This window comes from Clavispora lusitaniae (assembly GCF_014636115.1).
Source record: "Clavispora lusitaniae strain FDAARGOS_655 chromosome Unknown tig00000038_pilon, whole genome shotgun sequence".
In the NCBI taxonomy this organism is placed as follows: Eukaryota; Fungi; Ascomycota; class Pichiomycetes; order Serinales; family Metschnikowiaceae; genus Clavispora; species Clavispora lusitaniae.
This window is the reverse complement of record NW_027093976.1, coordinates 1,449,058-1,473,607: the sequence shown is the minus strand read 5'-3', so window position 1 is coordinate 1,473,607 and position 24,550 is coordinate 1,449,058. Positions and strand designations below refer to the sequence as shown.

General features: G+C 42.0%; 14 protein-coding genes across 14 annotated transcripts; 9 read left to right on the top strand and 5 right to left on the bottom strand. All coding sequences in view use genetic code 12, as the record gives it.

Annotated features, from left to right (window-relative positions):
- Positions 1–180: 180 nt before the first annotated feature.
- Positions 181–1,104, bottom strand: FOB63_001791 (mitochondrial 37S ribosomal protein PET123; the record flags this gene model as incomplete). The annotated part of the gene is made up of 1 exon (XM_002618083.1): positions 181–1,104. The coding sequence occupies one exon, from the start codon at positions 1,102–1,104 to the stop codon at positions 181–183; it is 924 nt and encodes a 307-aa protein (XP_002618129.1).
- Positions 1,105–1,201: 97 nt separating this feature from the next.
- On the bottom strand, positions 1,202–2,893 carry FOB63_001790 (uncharacterized protein; the record flags this gene model as incomplete). Its single annotated transcript, XM_002618084.2, has 1 exon — positions 1,202–2,893. The coding sequence occupies one exon, from the start codon at positions 2,891–2,893 to the stop codon at positions 1,202–1,204; it is 1,692 nt and encodes a 563-aa protein (XP_002618130.2).
- Positions 2,894–3,186: 293 nt separating this feature from the next.
- On the top strand, positions 3,187–4,464 carry PRP3 (U4/U6-U5 snRNP complex subunit; the record flags this gene model as incomplete). The annotated part of the gene is made up of 1 exon (XM_002618087.2): positions 3,187–4,464. The coding sequence occupies one exon, from the start codon at positions 3,187–3,189 to the stop codon at positions 4,462–4,464; it is 1,278 nt and encodes a 425-aa protein (XP_002618133.2).
- A 1,306-nt stretch (positions 4,465–5,770) lies between these two features.
- RNR1 (ribonucleotide-diphosphate reductase subunit) lies at positions 5,771–8,347 on the top strand (the record flags this gene model as incomplete). Its single annotated transcript, XM_002618088.2, has 1 exon — positions 5,771–8,347. The coding sequence occupies one exon, from the start codon at positions 5,771–5,773 to the stop codon at positions 8,345–8,347; it is 2,577 nt and encodes an 858-aa protein (XP_002618134.1).
- A 1,037-nt stretch (positions 8,348–9,384) lies between these two features.
- Positions 9,385–11,896, top strand: OPT1 (oligopeptide transporter; the record flags this gene model as incomplete). The annotated part of the gene is made up of 2 exons (XM_066102190.1): positions 9,385–9,455; positions 9,553–11,896. The coding sequence occupies 2 exons, from the start codon at positions 9,385–9,387 to the stop codon at positions 11,894–11,896; spliced, it is 2,415 nt and encodes an 804-aa protein (XP_065958487.1).
- A 435-nt stretch (positions 11,897–12,331) lies between these two features.
- On the top strand, positions 12,332–14,488 carry FOB63_001786 (uncharacterized protein; the record flags this gene model as incomplete). The annotated part of the gene is made up of 1 exon (XM_002618090.2): positions 12,332–14,488. One exon carries the CDS (start codon positions 12,332–12,334, stop codon positions 14,486–14,488), a length of 2,157 nt encoding a protein of 718 aa, XP_002618136.2.
- A 124-nt stretch (positions 14,489–14,612) lies between these two features.
- On the top strand, positions 14,613–15,554 carry FOB63_001785 (coatomer subunit epsilon; the record flags this gene model as incomplete). The annotated part of the gene is made up of 1 exon (XM_002618091.2): positions 14,613–15,554. The coding sequence occupies one exon, from the start codon at positions 14,613–14,615 to the stop codon at positions 15,552–15,554; it is 942 nt and encodes a 313-aa protein (XP_002618137.2).
- Positions 15,555–15,654: 100 nt separating this feature from the next.
- On the bottom strand, positions 15,655–16,830 carry CDC11 (septin; the record flags this gene model as incomplete). The annotated part of the gene is made up of 1 exon (XM_002618092.2): positions 15,655–16,830. The coding sequence occupies one exon, from the start codon at positions 16,828–16,830 to the stop codon at positions 15,655–15,657; it is 1,176 nt and encodes a 391-aa protein (XP_002618138.1).
- Positions 16,831–17,288: 458 nt separating this feature from the next.
- On the bottom strand, positions 17,289–18,092 carry KRE9 (Kre9p; the record flags this gene model as incomplete). The annotated part of the gene is made up of 1 exon (XM_002618093.2): positions 17,289–18,092. The coding sequence occupies one exon, from the start codon at positions 18,090–18,092 to the stop codon at positions 17,289–17,291; it is 804 nt and encodes a 267-aa protein (XP_002618139.1).
- Positions 18,093–18,896: 804 nt separating this feature from the next.
- MGM101 (Mgm101p) lies at positions 18,897–19,625 on the top strand (the record flags this gene model as incomplete). The annotated part of the gene is made up of 1 exon (XM_002618094.2): positions 18,897–19,625. The coding sequence occupies one exon, from the start codon at positions 18,897–18,899 to the stop codon at positions 19,623–19,625; it is 729 nt and encodes a 242-aa protein (XP_002618140.1).
- Positions 19,626–19,695: 70 nt separating this feature from the next.
- FOB63_001781 (uncharacterized protein) lies at positions 19,696–20,286 on the bottom strand (the record flags this gene model as incomplete). Its single annotated transcript, XM_002618095.2, has 1 exon — positions 19,696–20,286. One exon carries the CDS (start codon positions 20,284–20,286, stop codon positions 19,696–19,698), a length of 591 nt encoding a protein of 196 aa, XP_002618141.1.
- A 731-nt stretch (positions 20,287–21,017) lies between these two features.
- On the top strand, positions 21,018–21,581 carry TOM20 (Tom20p; the record flags this gene model as incomplete). The annotated part of the gene is made up of 1 exon (XM_002618096.2): positions 21,018–21,581. The coding sequence occupies one exon, from the start codon at positions 21,018–21,020 to the stop codon at positions 21,579–21,581; it is 564 nt and encodes a 187-aa protein (XP_002618142.1).
- A 310-nt stretch (positions 21,582–21,891) lies between these two features.
- Positions 21,892–23,349, top strand: FOB63_001779 (glycoside hydrolase family 5 protein; the record flags this gene model as incomplete). The annotated part of the gene is made up of 1 exon (XM_002618097.2): positions 21,892–23,349. One exon carries the CDS (start codon positions 21,892–21,894, stop codon positions 23,347–23,349), a length of 1,458 nt encoding a protein of 485 aa, XP_002618143.2.
- Positions 23,350–23,465: 116 nt separating this feature from the next.
- On the top strand, positions 23,466–24,542 carry HOM6 (homoserine dehydrogenase; the record flags this gene model as incomplete). Its single annotated transcript, XM_002618098.2, has 1 exon — positions 23,466–24,542. The coding sequence occupies one exon, from the start codon at positions 23,466–23,468 to the stop codon at positions 24,540–24,542; it is 1,077 nt and encodes a 358-aa protein (XP_002618144.2).
- Between the last annotated feature and the right edge of the window lie 8 nt (positions 24,543–24,550).

Sequence of the window (24,550 nt, the reverse complement as noted above, 5' to 3'; positions counted from 1 at the left end):
TGATGTATACTCAAGTTGCACTTATTGAGAGAGCGAGATGATTCTGAATTATATACAGGCCCAACCACTCTTGTCTCATGAGTTAATAGACAAACTTGGAAGAAAAAAAAAACTACAGGCAGACGAAGGTATCGCAAAGGTGTGGATATGTTCGATTCTATGTACATGCATCTGCTTAGCTTAGTTGTTGTGGTTGAGTCTTGCTTGCGCATCACGTCTCATGCTTTCAGCTTCTCCACTCAAGGTTTCCTTCACAGCATCAAGACCTGGCTGGCCATCAATTTCTCCAAAGGCAGCATCTTGGATCAATTTTTCGCCAGTCTTAGCGTTGTTGTAAGAGTTGTGGAAACCGAAAAGCTTATCTTCAATTAATCTCTCAGAACTCTCGAACTTACCAACCTTGACTTCAAATGCATCTTTAATAGCAACCTCCAACTCTTCTTCCGTTGTGATGAAAGTCGATGCTGCGTGATACAAATTTAACAAGTCAGTCGCCTTGCTTTCCATCACTGCCAACTCCGTTGCTTTTCTGTTTAAAGTTCTCTTTTCGTTGACAATAGCTTGTTCTTCAGGAGTTCTGTGTCTCATAATTGGTCCCTTTAAATACGAATCAATAGTTGGTAACGTCAACTTGGTAGCAACAGATTCCTCAAAGTGTTCCTGCTGGTCCTTGTGCTTCTGCTCCTGTTCTTGCTTCTTAGCTTCCAATTGTTCGAGTCTCTCGAGTCTCTTGGCCTCTGCAAGAAAAGCATCTTTCAAATGTTGTCTTCTAACTTCGTCTCTTTGAAGCTCCCATAACTCTTCTTGTGATAACTTTGATTTGTCAACATCAGGTGCCCTGTCCTCGATGAACCTTTTTATTCTTTCCTCAACAGTAATGACTGGTCTTTCGACAGGTTTGCGATGGAACACAAATCCCCTTTTCTTGGGCGTTGGAATACCTTCAGCGTAGCCTTGTTCTATTTGTGCTTCTTCGTGTTTTTGATGCTCTGATTTCGGCTTTATTGGGTTTCTTTTGAAAATAGGGCGGACCTCAGGTAAAATACCAGACTTACCTCCATACTTAAGCGTTCTTTTTCCAAGATTAACAGGAGAGGAGCGCATTGTGTTACCGTTAGCAGCGATTCTAATCTATGGCCAAAAAAAAAAAAAAGATGAAAAACACAAAGTCGTGCACAAAACAAATTTACAACCATGTATTCTATAATTTCCCCCACGATTCATACAAAGCTATCAGCGCAGCTTTGTTAATTTTTTTACTTCCAATTTGACTTTGAAAGAGCTTCAGAATTAGTAATCCCTTCTCGGATTCGGAAAGCAGCCTATTCTCGATCAGATAATAGTCAATAAGTTTTTTAGGTGTGCCAAAATGACTTTGAATCACCACAGCCTTTTCTAGTGAGATTCCCTTAACCAGCATTAACATGAGGATAAACATTTCTTTTACTGTTCGCATATTTGACTTAGCTAAAGTAGCTTGGTAAACTGGGAGCATGTGAACGCATTCGTAAGCTTGCTCTTTGTTGTCAAATTTCTCACGGAACTCTTGTAACATGTGCAAGTATTCTTCTTGGGAATGAATCGTTCTCGGTTTTATGACTATTAGTCTTTTTTGGCTGTATTTTTCTTTTAAAATATTAGACATCGTCAATAACCAGTCTATGGTGTCGTCGGTTCGCCTAAACCGATGTAAAAAGAGATTCGAAACGGTGATCACCATGGAGATTGATGTTTCGATCGATTTCCTCATTTCCATTATTCTCTCCGTATCTGCCATTCCGCCTTCTTCAACTAGGTAGTATACATTATTTATGCCAGACTTGCGGAGCCTATTTTTCTGTTCTGAGAATCTCCCATCTCGTATCGACATAGCCAAATCATCTAACCTCTTTCTCTCGCAGACATAATTTAGGGCAACCTCTTTTCCAGTTGTTTTATGTTTTGCCACCCACAAGATATCTCCCACAGACAAGGACCGCACATCACACTCAACGTCCTTCTCTGTTATGCGCCTTTGGAAAAAGTCTCGTTCATTCTGTGACCTAATCTCTCGATTATCAACAAGCAAAACAATATCAAAATCTCCGGGTACCCAAATATCGTAGCTGATGCCGTTGAAGGTTTTATTAGCGGCATCATGACCTTTTTCCACTATTGAGTCAGAGACAAACAATCCCTCAGAGCCCATACATGGCGAGTCGGAGCTGATGCGTATTCCATTATCAAAAGAGAAGTCTACTTCATCTGTTGGCGCCGACTCAATGCCTTCTTGCTCTATAATCAACTGGGCCATTTTTTTTCCGGATTCCGTTAAAAAGTACATTTTAGGTGCCCTACCAATGCATTCAACAAGCTCCCTCTTAAGCAAGGTCTTGATACCATCCCATGCTGAATAAAAGTCACGCGCAGACGGATTGGAGGTGAACGAACTGTCACAGTATATGCCTGCTCCAGATATGATATCATCTTTGCTTAAGCCTTTTCCAGATTTGTCATTGATATGTAAAGATACCAAAATTGCCCACGATCCAGATCTTCGTTTTGGTACCCAGTTTGTCACTCTTCGCTTCTTCTTCTGATTATCGTCATCAAGCTCTTGATTTCTCTTTCCACCTTCGCCTGCAATGATGTGATTGGAGAACCCCAGAGGAATCGAAAGATCGTTTTCGATGCAATACTTCTTTAGCATTGAACATAGAAGCAGAAAAATCTTTTCTCCTACGAACTGAATACTTCGAAGTTGTTTAGACGTGACAATCGGCTCTTGATGGGATCTTATCTTTTGCAAAGCCTTACCATAGGTATGGGAGAGTTTGGATCCCTTTTTGATCAACTCATTGGTTTTCGTCTCTAACCATTCTTCGAATAATGCATTTAAGTTCAAATCGGACATGGATTCGCGTCAACAAACTAAAGAAGAGCAGATGCATCTGGGGAAAAGCACACGAGAGAGGAGTGCATATATACGAAGTTATGGTTCAGGCCCTTCGTTCTAAGGACTATAAATTTTGCTTTGCATTCAAATTTGGAAAACGTTATAGATTCATACGTTAGAAAAATTTGCTTTACTATCTTGATTACTGACGATAAATGTAGATAATCATTGTATTATGTGATGAGCTGTGTTCTGCACACAAAGGGAACTAATACATGTGAGAGGATATACTCCAATGCTAAACAGAGCCAATGTCTTCGAAAAAATATAACAGAAAGAGAAGACTAGATTTATCCGATGAGGAAAAGGTGGATGAATCAAAAAAGCAATCGAAAGGTGGCTTGAATGTTGACATCCATCCTCTCTTGAGAGAAATGGTAAGTTTGCCAACAATTCCAAAAAACCATAATCCTTTAAAGCAGAATGCCAGGAGCATTTTTGATCCTACAGCACTTAACCCATATGTGAGCCAGGAGAATATACATACACAATTTCACAAACCGAGACCTTTAATTATCAACCCAAAGGGGAAATATGTTTCCAAGGGAAACGAGATGAGAGCTAAGTTGATGGAGGATAAAATCAAGGAACAAGAAATAGCAGAATTAAGAGCTAAAAACTTGTTGGCTGATGAGAATATTCAGGAAGTTAGGTATAAGCCCCAGCAACCTCCACTAATAGAATGGTGGGACAAACCCTATATTCGAGCTCGACTGTACAACGAGTTTAAAGACAAGAAGCTCGACTTCTTTTTGGAGCACGAAGATGCACCTGTCTCCATCTACATACAGCATCCTGTTCCAGTACAACCTCCCTGGGAAAAGCACATTGTTCAAGAAAAGGCTATGTTTTTGACGAAGAAGGAGATGAAACGTGCCCGCCGGAACGAAAGACAGGCAAGACATAAGGAGAAACAAGATCGGATCAGATTGGGCTTAGATCCGCCTCCACCACCGAAAGTGAAACTTTCAAACTTGATGAATGTCCTCACGAATGAAGCCATCAAGGACCCAACAGGAGTTGAAATGAGGGTACGTAAAGAAGTGGAAGAAAGACTTGAGAAGCATTTGCAGGAAAACGAAGCAAGGAGGTTAACCCCAGAGCAAAAACACGAAAAGATCAAAGCTAAACATGAGAATGATTTGCAGCGGGGCTACTTTACGACTGTCTACAAAGTGAATACACTCGAAGACCCTCAACACTTTTTCAAAGTGGACATGAATGCCAAACAGCTTGATCTCTTCGGCATAGTGCTCATCAACCCTCGATTCAATCTCATTATTGTGGAAGGGGGTGCCAAAAGCATAAAGTTTTACAAAAAACTCATGACTAAGCGTATTAAATGGAATCAGTCGAACAGTGACGTTGATGTCAGCAACAATAAATGTACAATCCTTTGGGAGGGTCAGCTCAACGAGCTTCTGTTCAAAAAATGGTCTCCAATGTATACACAGGATGATGAAGAGGCTTACAAAGTTTTAAATAAATTTGGCCACGAGAACTACTGGCGAGAAGCATTTGATGCTTGATGGGGAATTGGGAACTGGGACTTGCACCCGTACACCAGCAACAACCCCACCAATCTGACGTGCGCATTGGTACTTGAATCTCCTTTCATCTTTTCTTTTAACTGTCTTATCACATACATCAGAATGGGTGCAGCTTACACTATTTTCGGCAAACAGGTCCAACCACACATTGTATGTATCACAACTAAGAGCAATGGCTGTTCGTCATACTAATCTCAGCTTTCCATCTTGACATTGGGTTCAGTGGCCTTGATCGCTGCATGGCCAAGAGAAAAATCCGAAAAGCCAGCTGCTCCAGCTCCAGCTGTAGCCTCTAAGGATGAAGAGTTTGACTTGGAGAAAATAATTAGGTATGTTGGTATTCATAATACGTTTTTTTTTGCTCACACTAACCTTTCAGCGACTTCACTAAAGACGAAGCTAAGTAACTTGCCAATGCATATTCAATCGCAATAAAAATAACTGTAAAACGCAATCGTAGCCAAACCGTAGAAAGGACCATCGGTAACACGGTTTCCGAGTCGGAGGTATCAAACCCGTACACCACTCATAATATCTGGTAAGGAGTCCATGATTTCAGATGCATTTACTTTTTGTGAACGAAGATGTAAGGTAAGAGCAAGTCAATGGGAAATAGAAAGGCTTTCCCGAATTCGCAATATTGTGTATGCACTTTGATTATTTACCTTTTGCAGATTCCGGTTCGGCCATCTGCCTGTTTCAGCCTACATGCGAGAAGTACAAAGAATCTCTTAGCAACAGTGCATATTGATAAGCAAATCAAGAGGAGAATGTTTCGACACCAGCAGCTTTAGGATTCAGTAAAAATTAAGCAGTTCACATATATAATTTCTACAATGTTGTATTGATTTAGGTTGAACAGCTTTGAAATCAACCACATAATGACTTGAGAAGTGCGTCTTTAGGGCTGAACGTGTCCGCTGATTACTAAGACGCGTGTGCGTGTAACGCATACTCCTGTATATAAATCGCCATCCTCTGACACGTCTTAGTGTAATATGCTGAGAGACTGGAGCTTTCATGAAAGCTGGTAAATAATAGAGTGGCAGAAGTATCTCCAGCCCCACCGGATATATATGTGAACACAGAATTTGTATATAGAGAGTAGGTGTACTTATTCTGCGTGTTGGATTTCATTTCCATGCGCGTCGTATGCCGTTTGTTTTGATTCTCTCGCTTTTTTTTTTCCCTTGATTTGCACGCGTATCCACTATATATTCGACGCTCTCGCACTTTTTTTTACTTCCTCTATTTCATCAGGTCCAACTTTTTCTCTTTTTTTAAAATGTTCGTCATCAAGAGAGATGGCCACAAGGAGCCTGTGCGCTTCGACAAAATCACAGCTAGAATCCAGAGGTTATGCTACGGGCTTGATTCTGATCATGTTGATGCTGTTGCTGTTACCCAAAGAGTTATTTCTGGAGTTTATCATGGTGTCACCACCATTGAGTTGGACAACTTGGCTGCAGAGACTGCTGCGTACATGACAACCATTCATCCAGATTACGCGATCTTGGCAGCAAGAATCGCCGTTTCCAACTTGCACAAACAGACTACGAAACAGTTTTCGCAAGTTGCAAAGATTTTATACGAGTACATCAACCCAAAGACTGACTTGCACTCACCAATGATTTCAGAAGAAACATACAAGATCATCTGTGAAAACGCTGACGAGTTGAACTCTGCCATCGTCTATGACAGAGATTTCAACTACAACTACTTCGGTTTCAAGACTTTGGAAAGATCATACTTGCTCAGAGTCAACGGGAAGGTTGCTGAAAGACCACAGCATTTGATCATGAGAGTTGCGGTTGGTATTCACGGGAATGACATTGAACGTGTGATCGAAACGTACAATTTGATGTCCCAGAGATACTTTACTCACGGTTCTCCAACCTTGTTCAATGCAGGTACCCCAAGCCCCCAAATGTCGTCTTGTTTCCTTGTTGCCATGAAGGATGACTCCATCGACGGTATTTACGACACATTAAAGACATGCGCTTTAATTTCCAAGAGTGCTGGTGGTATTGGTTTGCACATCCACAACATCAGAAGTACTGGTGCTTACATTGCAGGTACTAACGGTACTTCTAATGGTATCATTCCAATGGTGCGTGTTTTCAACAACACAGCACGTTATGTCGACCAAGGTGGCAACAAGAGGCCAGGCGCTTTTGCGATTTACTTGGAGCCTTGGCATGCTGACATTTTCGACTTCATCGACATTAGAAAGAACCACGGTAAGGAAGAGATTAGAGCCAGAGACTTATTCCCTGCCCTTTGGATCCCTGACTTGTTCATGAAGAGAGTTGAACAAAATGGTGACTGGACTTTGTTTTCTCCAAATGAAGCTCCTGGTTTGGCTGATGTCTACGGCGATGAGTTTGAAGCTTTGTACGAAAAGTATGAGAGAGAAGGCCGTGGAAGATCCACCGTCAAGGCTCAAAAGCTTTGGTACTCTATCTTGGAAGCGCAAACTGAGACTGGAACTCCATTCATGTTGTACAAGGATGCTTGTAACAAGAAAACTAACCAAAAGAACTTGGGTATTATCAAATCATCTAACTTGTGTTGTGAGATTGTCGAGTACTCTTCTCCAGAAGAAGTTGCTGTCTGTAACTTGGCCTCCATTGCTTTGCCTTCATTCGTTGAGAAAGATGCATCTAGTTCCTGGTACAACTTTGATAAGTTGCACGAGGTGACCAAGGTTGTTACTAGAAACTTGAACAGAATTATTGACAGAAATTTCTACCCTGTTGAGGAAGCCAGAAGATCCAATATGAGAAACAGACCTATTGCTCTTGGAGTTCAAGGTCTTGCTGATGCATTCATGTCCTTGAGATTGCCATTCGACTCCCAGGAAGCTAAAGAGTTGAACATTCAGATATTCGAGACCATTTATCATGCTGCTGTGGAAGCATCTATCGAGCTTGCTCAGGAGGAAGGTCCATATGAGACATATGAAGGTTCTCCTGCGTCAAAGGGATTGTTGCAGTACGACTTGTGGGACAGAAAGCCATCCGAGTTGTGGGACTGGGATACTTTGAAGCAAAATTTGGCCAAACACGGTCTCAGAAATTCTTTGCTTGTTGCTCCGATGCCAACAGCCTCTACTTCTCAAATCTTGGGTAACAACGAATGCTTTGAACCTTACACATCCAACATTTACTCCAGAAGAGTGCTTGCCGGCGAGTTCCAGATTGTTAACCCACACATGTTGAAGGACTTAGTTGACTTAGGTATTTGGAATGACAATATGAAGAACAACATCATTGCCAACAACGGATCCATTCAGTCTTTACCAAATGTCCCAGATGAAATCAAGCGTTTGTATAAAACCGTGTGGGAAATCTCTCAGAAGCATATAATTGACATGGCTGCCGACAGAGCTGCGTTTATTGATCAGTCACAGTCGTTGAACATCCACATCAGAGAACCTACTATGGGTAAGTTGACTTCCATGCACTTTTACGGATGGAAGAAGGGATTGAAGACGGGTATGTACTACTTGAGAACGCAAGCTGCTGCTGCTGCGATCCAGTTTACTGTTGACCAAAACTCTGCTTCTGCTGCAGGTAAGACGATTGCTTCTTTGGAAAAGTTGAACCAAAGGAAGTATGTCATTAAAAGTGGCACAAGAAGTAGCTCTGCTTCGCCCAATATCAGCGCTACCTCGGAGTTGAGCGGAGTCTCGACACTCCCATCGTCATTGGAGAACTCTGTTGCGGAGTTGAAGATTGAAGACAAGGAAGATTCTGCGAAAAGCAGTGCCGACGAACCTTCGGAAGCTGATATCTTCAGTTCCAAGGTGATTGCTTGTGCTATCGACAACCCAGAAGCATGTGCTATGTGCTCTGGTTGAACGGTAAATTGGTTTCCTGGTGTACATTACAAGGACTTTCGTCCATCTACTTAGTTTTTCTTCTTGGGTAATATAATATTTTGACAAACGGAGCCCCACAACACCTCTGTAGCGGAGATAAGATGTCGCGCCAGGCAACGCCAAACGATGCCTTGGCTTCTGTCCACACCGCCAAGCCATGCGGACGTTTTAGGAAGCCGAACAAAATTTCCCTTTCCTTTTACAAACGGGAAAAATAGATACATACGGTTCCCTCCCTTGTTAAATCATGCCACGCTGAGATCAAATCTCACGATATTGATAACCATGACAGGGGATAAAACAAGATAAGAAGCACAATCAGGGGCATGCACAGTGAGAAAGAATGTGCCCCATATCTCCCTTCTATTTTTTTTTTTGATTTTTTTTTTTTTGCATTATTTTTTTTTTCGCATATTTTATTCTGTTATTTTTTACTATTGTTGTTCTGTTTTCATATTTCAAACGGTCGATCAGTCAAAGCCGCGCGGCCTTTGAGTCGTAAGGCGATCATATAGAGCCACATGCACGGCATTTGGTATCGCTTACAGTTGTCATGCATGAAATTGACGCAGTCTGTATACAGCTTGCATCGTCTCAGCCTCCAAAAAAAATGATACTGAGGGGGAAGTGCTAGAAACTGACAGAAATTTTTTAGTAAAGATACGGAAGATAAAAAAAAGCAATAACTGAGGATGCCTACAAGTAGTACCAGATAACAGGGGTTGCGAGTGTGCTTGCTGTGGTACAAATGCACGGGATCATATCTTAGAGCGCATGATGCCGTACGAATGTGAGGCACCAATTCTTCGCGCGCATGTGCATGCGTACGGTGATGAGTGGGGGAAAGAAAATGCGGACCAGGAAGACCAGCAAAGGATGAGGAATGCTTTTCACAGCATTTGAGCTTCAAAAGACGACACAAACGTAAACTTCTAAATCTCGGACAACATCCAGGCTGCTCCGCGTGTATTAATGAATGATATCCGGCGGTTGCTTATCTGTCGGGTTATGTGACCATGGCTTTTTTGCCCATCCGCGTCATCTTCCGATTTCTTTTGCATCCGCGCGTTGATAGGCATGCGAGCTCGTCTGCGATTGGGCGTAAAGCTTTATCTACACAGCTATCGTTTGGCCCTCAAAACTACCTATATTAATCGCTCTGTCCCGCAACTTTTTGTGAACAGCTTTGCCTCAAAACTTTTGCCAATGGAGAAGATAAAGCACATTCTCAGTTCTGAGCGTACTGTTCAGGACGAAAAGCTTGTATCAAGTGATGTCCCAGACGAGTTGGCTCTTTCCGTGTCCAAGTCAGCAGAATATGATCCAGTTGACCAGACTATTGCAGCCCAAATCTCGAATGATGAGTATGCTGCTATCACCGTCGAGGATGACTCTCCATACCCCGAAGTGAGAGCTTCTGTTCCTTCTACAGATGACCCATCTTTGCCTCAGGGTACCATTCGTATGTGGGTTATCGGTTTCATTTTGACTACCCTTGGATGTGGTATGAACATGCTTTTTTCCATGCACTCTCCATCTTTCTCCATTACCACTTTCGTCACTTCTGTTTTGGCCTATCCTATTGGTAAGGCTTGGCAGTGGTGGATGCCAAAAGTTGATATCTTCGGTTTGCCTTTGAACCCAGGGCCTTTCAACTTGAAAGAACACACTCTTATTACTGTCATGGGCTCTGCATCCTTTGGTGGTGGTGTTGCTTACGCTACGGATATCCTTTTGGCCCAAAACAGATTCTACAGCTCTGACTTTGGTGTAGGTTTTGGCATTTGTGCTATTTTGTCTACCCAAGTTATTGGTTTCTCTTTGGCAGGTTTGGCTCGTAAAGTTTTGGTTGATTCTCCCTCTGCCATTTGGCCATCTAACTTGGTCACGGCCACTTTCTTGACCAATCTTCACATCAACGCAAATCACGAAGCTAACGGTTGGAAAATTTCCAGACTTGCGTTCTTTGGTTTGATTTTTGTTGGAAACTTCATCTGGTACTTTTTCCCAGGTTACATCTTTACTGCATTGTCTTACCTTGCTTGGCCAACATGGATTGCACCAAATAACGTTACTGTTAACCAGGTGTTCGGTGCTTCTAGTGGTATGGGTTTGATGCCTACTACTCTTGATTGGAACCAAATTGCTGGATACATTGGTTCTCCTTTGATTCCTCCCGCATCAACTATCCTCACTATCTTCCTGTCGATTGTTCTTATCTTTTGGATTATCGTTCCAGCAGTTTATTACTCCAACACTTGGTATTCCAAGTACTTGCCATTTTCCAGTTCAGGATCTTATGACAGATACGGCCAGACATACAATGTTCTGAAAATTGTTAATGTTGACACTTTGAGTTTTGACAAGAAGGCTTACGAGAACTACTCGCCATTGTTCATTTCTTCGACTTTTGCTATTTCCTATGGTTTGTCTTTTGCTTCTATCATTGCAACTTTAGTTCACACAGCTTTGTTCCACGGAAAAGATATCATCAACCAAATCAAACAGAAGGAAAAGCCAGATGTGCACTTGCGTTTGATGAGACAAAACTACAAGAATATTCCTGAGTGGTGGTTTGGAATTACTTTCCTCTGCTCGCTCGCCCTTGCAATTGTCACCATCAGATGCTGGAACACTGAAATGCCTGTTTGGTCTTTGTTTGTTGCTCTTTTGATTGCCATTGTTTTCTTGTTACCTGTTGGTGTTATCTATTCGCTCACAAATATTGCAGTTGGTTTGAACGTTGTTACCGAGTTCATTATTGGTTACATGGTTCCAGGTAAGCCATTGTGTATGATGTTCTTCAAGACTTTTGGTTACATCACCAACAGTCAGGCTGTTACTTTCTCCCAAGACATGAAATTGGGTCACTACATGAAGGTTTCCCCACGTCTTATGTTCTGGGTTCAAATGCTCGCTACCATTTGGGGATCCCTTGTGCAAATGGGTGTTTTGAGATGGGCTTATGGTGCTATTGACAACTTGTGTGACCAACACCAAAAGAACCACTACAGTTGTCCAAACGGTAGAGTCTTTTTCAATGCTTCTATCATCTGGGGTGTTATTGGCCCAGAAAGAGTTTTCGGTGACGGTGCTGTCTACCACAAGATTCTTTTCTTCTTCCTTTTGGGTTTCTTGCCTGTTGTCAACTGGTTGATATTGAAGAAGTGGCCAAACTCTAAGATTAGATGGTTGAACTGGCCTGTTTTCTTCTCTGGTACCGGTTACATTCCACCTGCCACGCCATACAACTACTCCACTTACTGTGTTGTTGGTATGCTCTTCAGTGTTTTCATCAAAAAGAGATGGACTCACTGGTACTTCAAGTACAACTACTCCCTTTCCGCCGGTTTAGATATTGGTTTGGCCTATTCTACATTGATCATTTTCTTGGCTTTGCAATTGACAACTACTGACTTCCCAAGCTGGTGGGGCAACAATGTTGTTAACGGCACTCTTGACACCAATATTATGACTAACTCGTGGACCCTTGCTGAGGGTGCCTTCTTTGGACCAACTAAGTGGTAAGCTGTGGAAACAGTATATAATGTCATGACCCTTCATCTGGTCATACCCTAATACCTTCGATCTGCACATACAGTAAATTTAATTAGATGGGTGATCTGACGAGTAGGCTAAAGGAGATCACCTCGAATAATTTGGACTCTTTAAACGGTTTGATGAAAAGGATAAAAGAAAGGTTAATTCGGCTTTGATAAATGACCTCGTAGTTCCAGAGACAAGAAGTCTTCTCTTACTGTTAGGTTGTGCAACCTAACTTCCAGGTGCATAATGACAGAACATAAGGTTCCAAAATAAGATGTCACCTAAGATTTTACTGAGGCGATAGTCTAACTCGATCTACATTTGCTGTTCTCCTGGTTTAACTTCTATTCATACTGGCAGATATCCGTTCTGATGTGATAACGGATGTGAGTATGCAAAGTGCCGGAAGTATGCACGATGGATTTTGTCTATTCTAAGTTATGTCCGCGAGCGCGTAATTCCGTCCGCACAGTACGTATTGGATCTATCCGGGGAAATATGACGGATCTGATCGAGCTATCAGAACTCGGGGGTTCTCTCATGAAGCGGAGGTCTCACTCGACTCAAGATTCTCTACTCGATGCTCCGCACGATGGGTTAGAGAACATGGATGCAGATGCTCAAAGTTCTCTTGGAACGCTGACGTCTCCACGATGGCAGAGTACAGCTCTGCGCAAGGAGAAGATCAAGAGGTTTTTCATTGTGGCTTGGGAAGGTCCAATTCACCCTGTTGATAATCCTCCACAACCTATTGGATGTTTACTGTGGTTGGAATCTCTACCGCTCGTATTCAGACAGAAAACTACTGCCGGTGCAAGAAGGATAATATTGGGCATTTATCTATTGATTTGGCTATCAATATGGACTCGGATCCAACTTCCATATCTTTCACAACCTCCAGAGGTTTCTGGTATGGACACTGAAGTTATATCGCTCACTTGTGAACAATCTGATATGTTTTGGAAAGGAAAAAATGCAGCGTGCGGACTAAATGCTGAAAATTGTCCTTCACTTGACACAAAGGAAGATATTTTTATAAGGTGCCCAGCTCTCTGTGATAGGGGTAGCTGGTTATATTCCCTGAGGGCAATTGGAGACCAAGTGGTTAAGTATAGAGGCTATTTTGTGGGTGGAGGAGAAACTGCGGGTAATGAAGAAAGGTTGTCCCATCCATATCGTGCTGATTCGTTTCCTTGTGGTGCAGCTGTGCATTCGGGGATAGTGTCACCTTTCTTTGGTGGATGTGCTCGAATTTCATATTCCAGTGGCGCCCAGACGTATTTCAAAGATACTAAAGGTCATTATGGAGTTTCTGACTCCATCAAGTTTGATACTTTTTTTCCGTACTCTTTCTTCTTTAAAGGGCTTTCAGCTAAAGTTACTCAGTGCTATGATCCAAGATTTCCAATTCTTTTACTCAATATTTTTATGGGGATGCCCATAGTGTTCTTTGGTTCCGGTGTTACCTTCTTTTGGATAATGTCAATAGTGGGTTATTGGACAATTGCTTTTGCCACCGACCCTCCTGTCCTAGTGGACCCTCACGACAAAGAAACCTTCTTTCAGCTCATATCCGTCGGTCTTGAGAGATTTCTTCCTACAGCATTTGTCCTTCACTTTCTTTGGGTCGTGAGTGTGAAGCAGACCTTTGGGTCGTTGCATGACTATGTGAAGCTTCGCATATCAGAGGACGAGGAGCGTGGTCCTCGGGGAGAAAACTCCTCCAACTATTCCACGGTTACAAGATTGATTCTTTGGTACCCTTTCTTCTGGCTTGGCGTCCTCAATAATGTAACGTTCGATCGTCTTCCAGTTGATAGGCTTACGTGGCACGATTTACAAGTCCAACCAGGTGCTCTTCTTACGGTTCTGATAGTTGCTCTTGTTTTGGTTTTCTGTATCATAGCGCAAGCCTACTATGTATGGCTTCTGGGCCGTTTCTGGAAGTTGATCCTGGTTTATGGCGTTATGTTCATGAGTTTGATTTTAATTGCCAACATTCCCGGACTAACTTTACGCATACATCACTACATTTTTGGTCTCATGTTTATTCCAGGGTGTGCTACAAGAGGGAGAACGGCATATGCTTTTCAAGGCATTCTTCTCGGTTTTTTTCTCTCCGGTGTTTCAAGATGGGGATATGCATCGATTGCAGAAACAGACATATCATTGTTACGAGGAGAGCCTATTGGAAAGCTTAAACCACCGGAAATATTTTCAGTGAACGCAGGTGTTGTTTATTGGAATGAACCTTCTTTTCCAGACGATTCGGATATGCCTTCTCGATTATTGGAGGACTACTCAGATATATCTGTTTTGATCAATGATATAGAGAGATACAGAGGCAAAAACATTGGCAGTCTCAATATCACGCAACTCATAGAGAACAACACAGACCTTGGTGATTTGGTGAGAAAATCAATGGAGCTTCTTGCGCCTGATGCGGAGATTCCATTGTATTTGAGAATAGCAAAGTACTCCCCACAGAAAAAGAGTCTTGGTGACTATTCTAGTGCCTCCACTTTGCTCTTACCATCATACAACCTAACAATCGGTGAATTGGGAATTACATAGTCTGACTTTTAGAAACAAATATACGAAATGTAAATGAGTGGGTACTGCACCCATACACCACTTGAGATTTCCAAACCACAAACAACAGGACACTTGGTCTAAATCAAACTACTATACAAAGATCATGAACGTTTTCAGTGACTCTGGTGAGTTGTACACCATTAGAAATGAGTTTTTCACGAACCAACACAGAAAGATTCTCTCATACAGCTTGGACCTGTTTTCGGACGAAACAAAGTTGAAAGTCTTGGAATTCAAAATTAGATCCGCCGTCTCTTTGGGCGAAGATGCATCCCTGATGATTGAGGAAGGGAGATTTCTTTTCCCGGGTAATGATGAAATATTTAATGCTTTGCAACTGTGGAACGACTTGAAAACCTTTGGCACCGACGAGTCAACATACTTTGATGATGTCAAGGAAGCCAAATTCGAATTGCAGGCTGTTTTGACCGCTTTTTACATGGTTAAATTCCACGGTGATTACGATCTGGCCATTTCATTATTGGTTAACTTCAATAACCAGAACCCCAACAACCTCCACGAGTTGGAACCATACTTAGTGTTGATCCAATTGTATTTGATTCAAGAGAACTATACCGAAGCCAAGAAACTCTATCAAAGTTTTCAAAAATTCCCACCTAGCTCAAGAGACAGCATCATCTACCAGGTTTTGGAAAGTTGGATGTTATCCATCCAAGGTGGCTCAGACAACATAAGTAACTCCTACTATTTCTACTATGAATTATTATCCACTGAGTTTGAAAATGATCCTCAAGGTAAATTCCACATCTTGAGTGTTTTGTTTGCGTTGACTTTACAAATGAAACATTATCCTGAAGCGCAGGAGTTGGCTGACCAAATTGCGACTTTGGGTTACGAAGGACCACAACAAGCTGACTACATTGCCAACCAAATTGCATTTGACTACTTGACCAAAGATGGTGATAATGTGGGTGCATTGTTGAAACAATTATATCAGAGCAACCCGGAACATCATTTGTTGAAGGATTTGAAGGCGAAGAATGATAACTTCAATGAAATTATCGCCAAGTATCAAGCGGCCTGATCCTTTTTTCAGTCTTACAATAGCTTCTTGAAGAGTACAACTAAACACAAAAAATGACTGTAGTTATATTTAACAACTCATACTACTTTTCCTAAACTACTTACTCTTCGACTTTCACCAATTCTCCATCTTCATCCATCTTCAAACCTTCAGCAAGCAATCTCTTTTCGATTTCTTTCAATTCGCTCTCTCTTTCCAAAAGTTCCTTTCTCTTGTTCACCAAGTCTTGGTGCACCCTTTCTTCAAATTTTCTCAATCTCTCTTCTTCCAATTTAATCTGCTCCTCTTTCGCTAGGTAGTCTGATCCTGGCGCATCGTTTGAAGTAGTGTAGTCTTTCTCCTCAGTGTTATATTGGAACTGCTTACCAGACAAAGCCTCAGTTCTGTAATTTTCATAGATCACATCATGAGTAAGGTCCTTAAATTCATTCAAGTGGGTAATTAGAAGCACATTCTTCAAAATTGTAAAGTCGTTGAATTCGGGTAACTCGATATTAATCGGCTTTGAATGTGCTGGATTCAATACTCTCAACTTTAATAAATCCTCCTCATCGTTGGTCTCTCTGTACGTGTTTGCTCCAATAACGGCAAACGGGATTAACAGGTTCAAATACTTGTTGTAAGCAACGATCTCGTCATCGATGTAATCTTGTTCATATTCATATTCGTTGAACTTGTAGTAGTTTATGCCATAATTGTTCAAGTCTTCCAAAATTAATTCTTTGTTCAACTTCATTTCTTCAGGGGTCAAAGCATCCGCCTTTGCAATGATAGGAATGACATTTACAAGCCCGCTGATGTGCTTCAAGAATTTGACATCTATTTCTGAAAGTCCGTGGCCTGTGGCATTAATCATGTACATCAAAACGTGAATACGGCCATCTTTGAATCGAGGATTTCTCTTCACCCTGCTCTCTTCTAACAATACTTCATCATACTGGTGTCTGATGAAATCAACAACGACTCGGAAATCGTCGTCGCAATTCAACCCATTAGCGAAGTTAGGTGTGTCGATGATATTCAAAGAAATTTTATGTCCCTCATTGTCTTCCAACTCGACATTCTCGTGTCTTAAAGTGAGTTTCCTGGTATATGGGTCCTGGGTAGCAGTCAGGGAAGTAGGCACGATAGAGTTTCCGCCACACAAAGAGTTGATCAAGGTGGACCGGCCAGAGCCACTTTCACCAACGATCATGATCGAAAAGTTGATCAGCTTTTTCGTGGTCTTACGTTTCCTCAATGCCGCGGACGATGTGTTATAATCTGGAATTGACATGGCAAACAACTGATATAGATCCTTCTCTTGGACGAAACTATAACTTTTCTGGTTGTTTACTCGCAAATTAGCGACACGTCTGGATCAGCGACTGCATGTGACCAATGGCCAGTGTCAGCAAAGAATTTGCTAGTCCCAAGCCTATGAACCGAAAATACAAATGAATTAAGAATGTCACTAGAGAATAATACATAATATTGTGACTAGGGCTTGGTCGCATCATGCTTTTTCCTTAGACAACTCACCAGGCATTCTTTACAGTAGTGGTAACAAGGAGTGCAGATACCAATTGAGGACACTGGCGTAGGAAATTTGAAAGCTAGTTCTGGTTATCCATACCATATCAACACTAATTAAGCTACACCACAAGTTACAAAGACATAAAACTACATTCATATCACAAAATTTCCCAATTTTTTCGCTACAAACTTGCGACCTAAAGACACACCTGTGCTCATCTAATCAAGCCATCTTCTTCTTCTTGCCGAGCTCAAGCTTGCTTGAGACACTCTAGAGGATGCGGGATAGTAATAAGTAGGATATGGAGCAACAGGAGCAGAGTTGATTTTAGAAACAACAGAATAACTCCATCCCGGTGTGATGGTAGAGTAGACATTAGGAGAAGGACTAATGCTCGTGAATGGAGTATAGGCCGAGGAAGGGTGTCTTGTAGAATAAGCAGTGTGTGTAACTGTGGTACCTGGCTGGAGCTGCATAGGAGCAAATCTCCATGTGCCAGTTTGCAAAGTGTAAGGAACAGTGAAAGAAGCGGAGTTAATCGTCTGAGAAGAACTGGAAACATCAATCTGCGGAGTTGGCTTGTCACCCGTTACACTGAACAAGCTTCCTGGGAATGTGAAGCTACCTGCTGATCCGGACATACCTGTCAACTTGAACCTGTTCGTGTAATGAATGGTGTAGCCATTTTTGACTTTTGCAAACACCTGGACAAAGTATTCGCCATTAGGCACGTCAGACGCTTTGATGGAAAGTTCGTACCCCGTTTCGGATCCAGATAAAGAGGTTGTGTAACTCTTAACAGGCTTGATGTTGTTGTTTGGACCCGTACACAAAACGATGGAATATTTTTCAACGTCCTTCAAAGGCACCTGATCGTTTCCGTCATCGATCCACTTCACGCTGACGGTAGCGGTTCCATCCGAGCCATCAAAAGTTTGTCCTGTTGAAGGATTAGAAATGGATACATCAGCTAAAGCTAATGATATGAACAGCAAAAACGTCCATAAAACTGTGATCTGCATTTTTCGTATGCTTTTTCGAACAATACTCTAGATTGATCCCAATAGAAACGGATGTGGCCAAGTTGCGGATGTAGGCTCAGAATTTGATTTGCAAGGTAGTTCAAACAAAAATGTGTGATACAAGGGACAAGGAGAGTTCCAGAAGGCCGATAAGTGTCAACACTCAAGAAGCGAAGTGAAAAGTTTTCCTTTAGGATTTGCTTGCACAGCAGTAGATGGCAGAACAAAGTTGAGGAAAAAAAAACACTGGACATGGCAGTGCCTTAAAGGAAACCTGTATACAGTACATACCAAGCCCAGAGCGTGTTTCTTGGTGTGATAAGGTAAGTATAACGCAGTTCGAGAAGACAGAAAAGTTGGTTTTTTACAAAGATAATGGAAACGCCATCCTACTTACTGCCCGAAGACACTTTCACGGAATTTTTGGCTGCTTTCCTACTTGCTATGGGAACTAAGGGAGTATTACGTAGGAGCTTTGTAGATGCAGAACACGCACTAAAGTAGCCAAGTTTTTTCTATTTTTGTTTGGTGGTGCGCTAATTCAGCCGAACTAACTTCACATAGGCTGAGAAAGAAACCACACAAAACATGCAACAAAATGCTAAACCGAAAAGCATGAATTCAATACTCAAACGAGTAGGTAATAACCTATTATTTCAGCTGTGGCTGATTACAAACTATTTACAGTAACCATGGATATTGTAAACATTATATCGCTCTTTGCCTCACACTCCTTTGTGATTGTAACCTGCATCTACAGAATCTCTTCTGGAGTAACTTAAACATCTACACCGTTCCCTTGAAATGTTTCTGGTACTTAAAAGGGCACCATTGCGAGTGCAGTCTGTTCGGGCATTCACTATGGTCCGCCGTGTGGCGCCTTTGAAGAAACCGGCTGCAGAATCTACGGAAGAAGACGCAACGTCTTTCGTGGAGAAAGCATCTGTCCCCACGGCGCAAGAGCGAGTATCTTTCCACGACGCCCCCGTTATTTCTCAGAAGGAAGGGATTGATTGGTCTGATTCTTTCCATGGTCTCGGTCAAGCTTCCTTCTCCAAAGAAGTGACCGACATTTTGTTGGCACCTTTGGCTAACGAGGATATAGAGATCAAGCCTGATGGGCTTCTCTATTTGCCGGAGATCAAGTACCGGCGTATTTTGAATAGAGCATTTGGACCTGGTGGTTGGGGGTTGGCTCCAAGAACTGAAACATTCATCACTCCTAAACAAGTAAGCAGGGAGTATGCTTTGATTTGTCAAGGCAGGCTAGTTTCGGTGGCAAGAGGTGAGCAAGACTATTTTGGAGGAGAAGAGAAACTCACTACAGCGTTGGAAGGTTGTAGAAGCAATGCATTGATGAGATGCTGTAAAGATTTGGGAATAGCGAGCGAGCTATGGGACCCATCATTTATTCGCAAATGGAAGAAAAAGTATTGTGATGAAATGTTTGCTGAGCATGTTGTGAACAAAAGGAAAAAGAAGTTGTGGAAGTTGAAAAGTAACGACTTTGAGTACCCGTACAAGGCCTGCTGATATAGCCTGAACTGTGCTACAATAGTTCTCTTAAATAATGTATATAGATGTCAAGATATGAATATGCAAACTACTGCTTGAAGATACCTCTACCTTCGCCCAAAGCCTCCACTGTTTGCGACAAAGGTCTTCTCTTCCAGACGTCCCAGAACTGTTGTTGTGGTAACTCATCTCCGGTGTTTGCCTCGGCAAATCTAATGTCTCTACCAGCAAAGCTGGGAGATTGCGCCCAGAAAGCATGATCGATAAAAGCTGTGATGGCTGCTCCGGAAATACCAGCCAAAACCTTGTGCTTTGGAGGCATGTTCTTGAATCCGATAGTCAAGCACGCCAAGTTACCTGCAGCAACAGCCCAAAAGGTGTTCCATCCATCGTTTTTCTCTCTCAAGTTAGCGAGCGAGCCTCTCACACCAACAGCAACGGTTGCAAACCCAGCAACAGACAAGGGCAATCCAATTTTGAAGGTGGTTCTTTTCCATAGGTACAACCAGGCGTAGGCACCAACGGTAGAGTAGAATGAAAATTTGAAAACTTGAAGCGTCTTCTTCTTGGTGTCAACAGGTTCCCATTTAGGGTATGCGCTAGCATTGGCCAAGTTGACCAACGGGGTAGGCCACTTGTGCGTGGAGTCGGGGTACGTTTTCTTTTCGACTTCAGCCATTGTGAACAAGAATTCCCACTAACGTTTACTGAACAAAGTGAGACGGTGTAGGCCAATCACCTTAGTGGGAAAAAAAAGCTTCCCCGTGTAGGACACCCGTACCTCTGATACAGGCTTCGGGGTTCCAAGTACCAGAATCGATTAGCTTTATTATTCTCTGTGTAATAGTGAAGGATCCAACCGATAAGTCAGAATTCCAAGATTTGTGTTTGTTTGGCCTTTTTTTTTTTCTTTTTTGTCTTTTTTTCCTGGTAATGCTTCTGTAATATTTCGATTGTGTGCGTATATTGAGGAGATAGATGCAAACTCAAGTGTGCTCATAATACTGTAGTGCACTAGTGATATAGGCAAACTAAATAAATGACGTACAATGATGTTGATAGCATCACATACATGAGAGAAGTTGCTTGTCTTCATTTACGTTGATAGTTCATATTGTTGTACCTTTATATCGTCCACTAGCATATTGCTATCAACAGGGGAAGATGACGCGCGCACCAAGAGAAGTTTGGAGAGACAACTTCCTTTGTTTCAAAGACAAAAGGAGAAGCACATCTCAAATAGTACAGTCATGTAGATAAACATAGTTTCCATCATTTATATCATTGAATTTGGCCAACGACGTTCCCAGTGATCATATTCTGGTGATCGCACGAACATGCTATTGCCAGAAAATTTTCAACTTCTCAAGTACAACTTCTCCATCCCACTCTTCCTCAAACAAAATCACGATGAACAGAACGTTGACTTTTGCCTCCATCGCTGCCGCAGGTGTGCTTGGATATGCCATTTACTTCGATTACAATAGAAGAAACTCTCCAGAGTTCAGAAAGCAATTGAGAAAGAGAAGAGTTCACCAAGAAAAGGAACAGGCCAAGGCTCAAGAAGAATCCAGAAAATCCAAAATGCTTGCTGTTAAGACTGCTTTGTTGGAGGATTTGGCCCAGAACCCTATCCCAACCGACTTGACCAAGAAAGAAGAGTTTTTCATGGAGCAAGTTGCTTCCGGTGAGCAATTGGCTAACAACCCTTCCACCAAGATCGAAGCTGCTTTGCGCTTCTATAAAGCTTTGGCTGTCTACCCTAACCCTACCGATATCATGGGTATCTACCAAAAGACTGTTCCAGAAGATGTTTACGAGTTATTGGTTATGATGATTGCCATCCAGCCTCCAGCTACTATCACTAACATCATTGGCGGTGCTGCTGGTGTCAGCGGAGCCGCTTCTGCTGCAGGTGCTGCTGCCGCTGCCATGGGTGAGGAAACCAAGCCTTCCGAAGTTGATTTGGATTAATTGATGATGTATACGATTTTACTAATAGAAGGCGCCGGCTTGCCAGTACTTGAATCTTGATGCCTGATGTTGATTTACATATTCGAGTTATGGTTACAATGTATCATTTGATAGGGTCTCAATTGCTCATGTATTCAGATCTTCCCTTTCTCCTTTGCTTTTTTTTTTTTTTTGCGATGTTAATTCCTTAAGTCTATCTATAACCTTATACTCGTGTATGTTGTCCCTACGCGCTGTGTAAACACACCTTGTCCATATAAGTCCGCTATTTTCCCTCACTACCTTTTTTATCCATAAAACATATAATCCTATGTCTCTGTGGCTAACGGCACTTTTCGGAATATTCTTATTGGTCCCCCAAGTCTTTGGCTTGCGGCGTGATTTCAATACTAGTGCATACAATTCGACCACTTTCGCCAATAGTTCAGACTCCTTCCCTTACAAGAACTCATTCACATCCAACAACTTTCAATTTAAGGGAATAACCTTAGGTGGATGGCTTGTTCTTGAACCATACATCACTCCGTCTATTTTCGCCAAGGTGAATGGGACTACAGACCACAAAATTATCGATGAATATCACCTTTGCAAATACTTGGGAGATGAAGCCCATGATATTTTGACACAGCACTGGTCCTCATGGTATAATGAGAGTGACTTTCGTGACATTAAGAATTATGGCTTCAACATGATCCGTATTCCGATTGGTTACTGGGCGTTTGAGAAATTGAAAGGTGATCCATACGTTATGGGCGCCCAGGAATACTTGGATCGGGCCATTGATTGGGCCCACAAGTACGACTTAAAAGTGTGGGTGGACTTGCATGGAGCTCCGGGCTCACAGAATGGATTTGACAATTCAGGTTTATTTCTTAATAATACTCCTACCTGGCAAGACAAACAAGAAAATATTGACTTGACTTCGCGTGTACTTCAAAAGATATACACCAAATATGGTAGCAAAGAATTCAGTGAAAAGTACGGTGACACTATACTAGGAATTGAGGTATTGAACGAACCTCTCGGTGGTAAATTGTCAATGGATAAACTCAAAGACTTTTACAAAAAATCCTATTATGATGCAAGACTTTATCAGGATACAAACAATACAATTGTTTTGCACGATGCATTTCAAGGCCTTGGTTACTGGAACCATTTCCTTAACACTCGCGGCAACTCGTCTTCTCGTTTAAGCAATTACAATATATTGATTGATCACCACCACTACGAGGTTTTTACCCCATCACAGCTAAACCTGACCATTGAGGAGCACATTTCAAACATCGCCAATTATGCTCTGGATATTAATAAAGAAATGGAGTACCATCCTGCAGTGGTTGGTGAGTGGAGTGCAGCATTGACAGACTGTACCCCATTCCTTAATAGCATAGGCTATGGAACGAGATGGGAAGGCACGGCTCCCTACGACAATCCACCGGTAAACAATACGGCTTACGGAAAATGTGCTGATATTAACAATTGGGATACTTGGACCAAAAAGCATAAGGTGGACACGCGAAAATTTATTGAAATCCAGTTAGACAGGTATGAGAACAAAACTATGGGCTGGATTTTTTGGTGTTACAAAACTGAAACCACCATTGAATGGGATTTTGTCCGCTTGACAAAACTTGGATTATTCCCCCAACCCTTTTCTGACAGAAAATACATCCGCAATGGTCACGATACAAAACCAGATTCCATGGGATCCAAAAACTCTTTCAGTTTGGGTGTCCTTGTGGCTGTCTCTCTAGCTCTTCTTATTTAGTTAGCAAACACTGCATTTGATCAATATGACTATGACTCAAAACTTCACGTGCTCGCACTCATTTTTTCATTAACAGTATGTAGTTCTCAAACCTGGAGTAACGCATTCTTTCGACAATGAAATCCGTCAACGTTGCTATTATTGGGTCCGGTGTTGTTGGCTCGGCCTTCATCAACCAATTGAAGAACTTGAAGTTTCCGATCAACTTAAATGTTGTATACTTGGCTAAGAACTCTAAAGAAGCCCTTTTCTCACAAGACTACAAACCTGTCGATTTGGCTTCGTATGAAACTGCGGTTACCCAGCCAACATTATCTTTAGATGAATTGACTAAATTTTTGAAGGCTTCAGCAAAACCATCTCTTTTGATTGACAACACGTCCAATGTCGCCATTGCTGACTACTATCCAACTTTCATCAAGGAAGGTATTTCCATTGCCACACCAAACAAAAAGGCATTTTCTTCTGATTTGAAAACATGGAATGAGATTTTCTCCAACTCTGCCGCTCCAGGAGGTGGTTTGGTTTACCATGAAGCTACAGTTGGAGCAGCTTTGCCAATCATTGGTTCTTTGAGAGATTTGGTTACAACCGGTGACAAAGTGCACAAGATTGAAGGTATTTTGTCAGGTTCATTGTCCTTCATCTTCAATACCCTCTCTACAAGTGAGCCTTCAACCACTAAATTTTCTGATGTTGTTAAGACCGCCAAGGAATTGGGGTACCTTGAGCCTGATCCAAGAGATGACTTGAACGGTATGGACTTCGCTAGAAAAGTTACCATTTTGGCAAGAATTGCTGGTTTTGAAGTGGAATCGCCAACCTCTTTTGCTGTTGACTCTTTAGTCCCTAAAGAATTGGAAGCCTGTGCTACTGGTGTTGAATTTTTGGAGAAGTTGCCTAACTTCGACGCTGATTTCCAAAAGCGCAAGGATGATGCTCTCGCTGAAAACAAAGTCTTGAGATATGTTGGCCAAGTGGACTTCAAGGCAAATAAGGTTTCCGTTGGAATCGCCAAATATGATTTTGACCATCCATTCGCTTCCTTGAAGGGTTCTGATAACGTCGTTTCCATCCAAACAGAACGGTATGTGAACCCATTGATTATTCAAGGTGCTGGCGCTGGAGCAGAGATTACAGCCCATGGAGTGTTGGCAGATGCTTTGAAGATTGCTGAAAGAATTGCTCAGTAAATATCTAA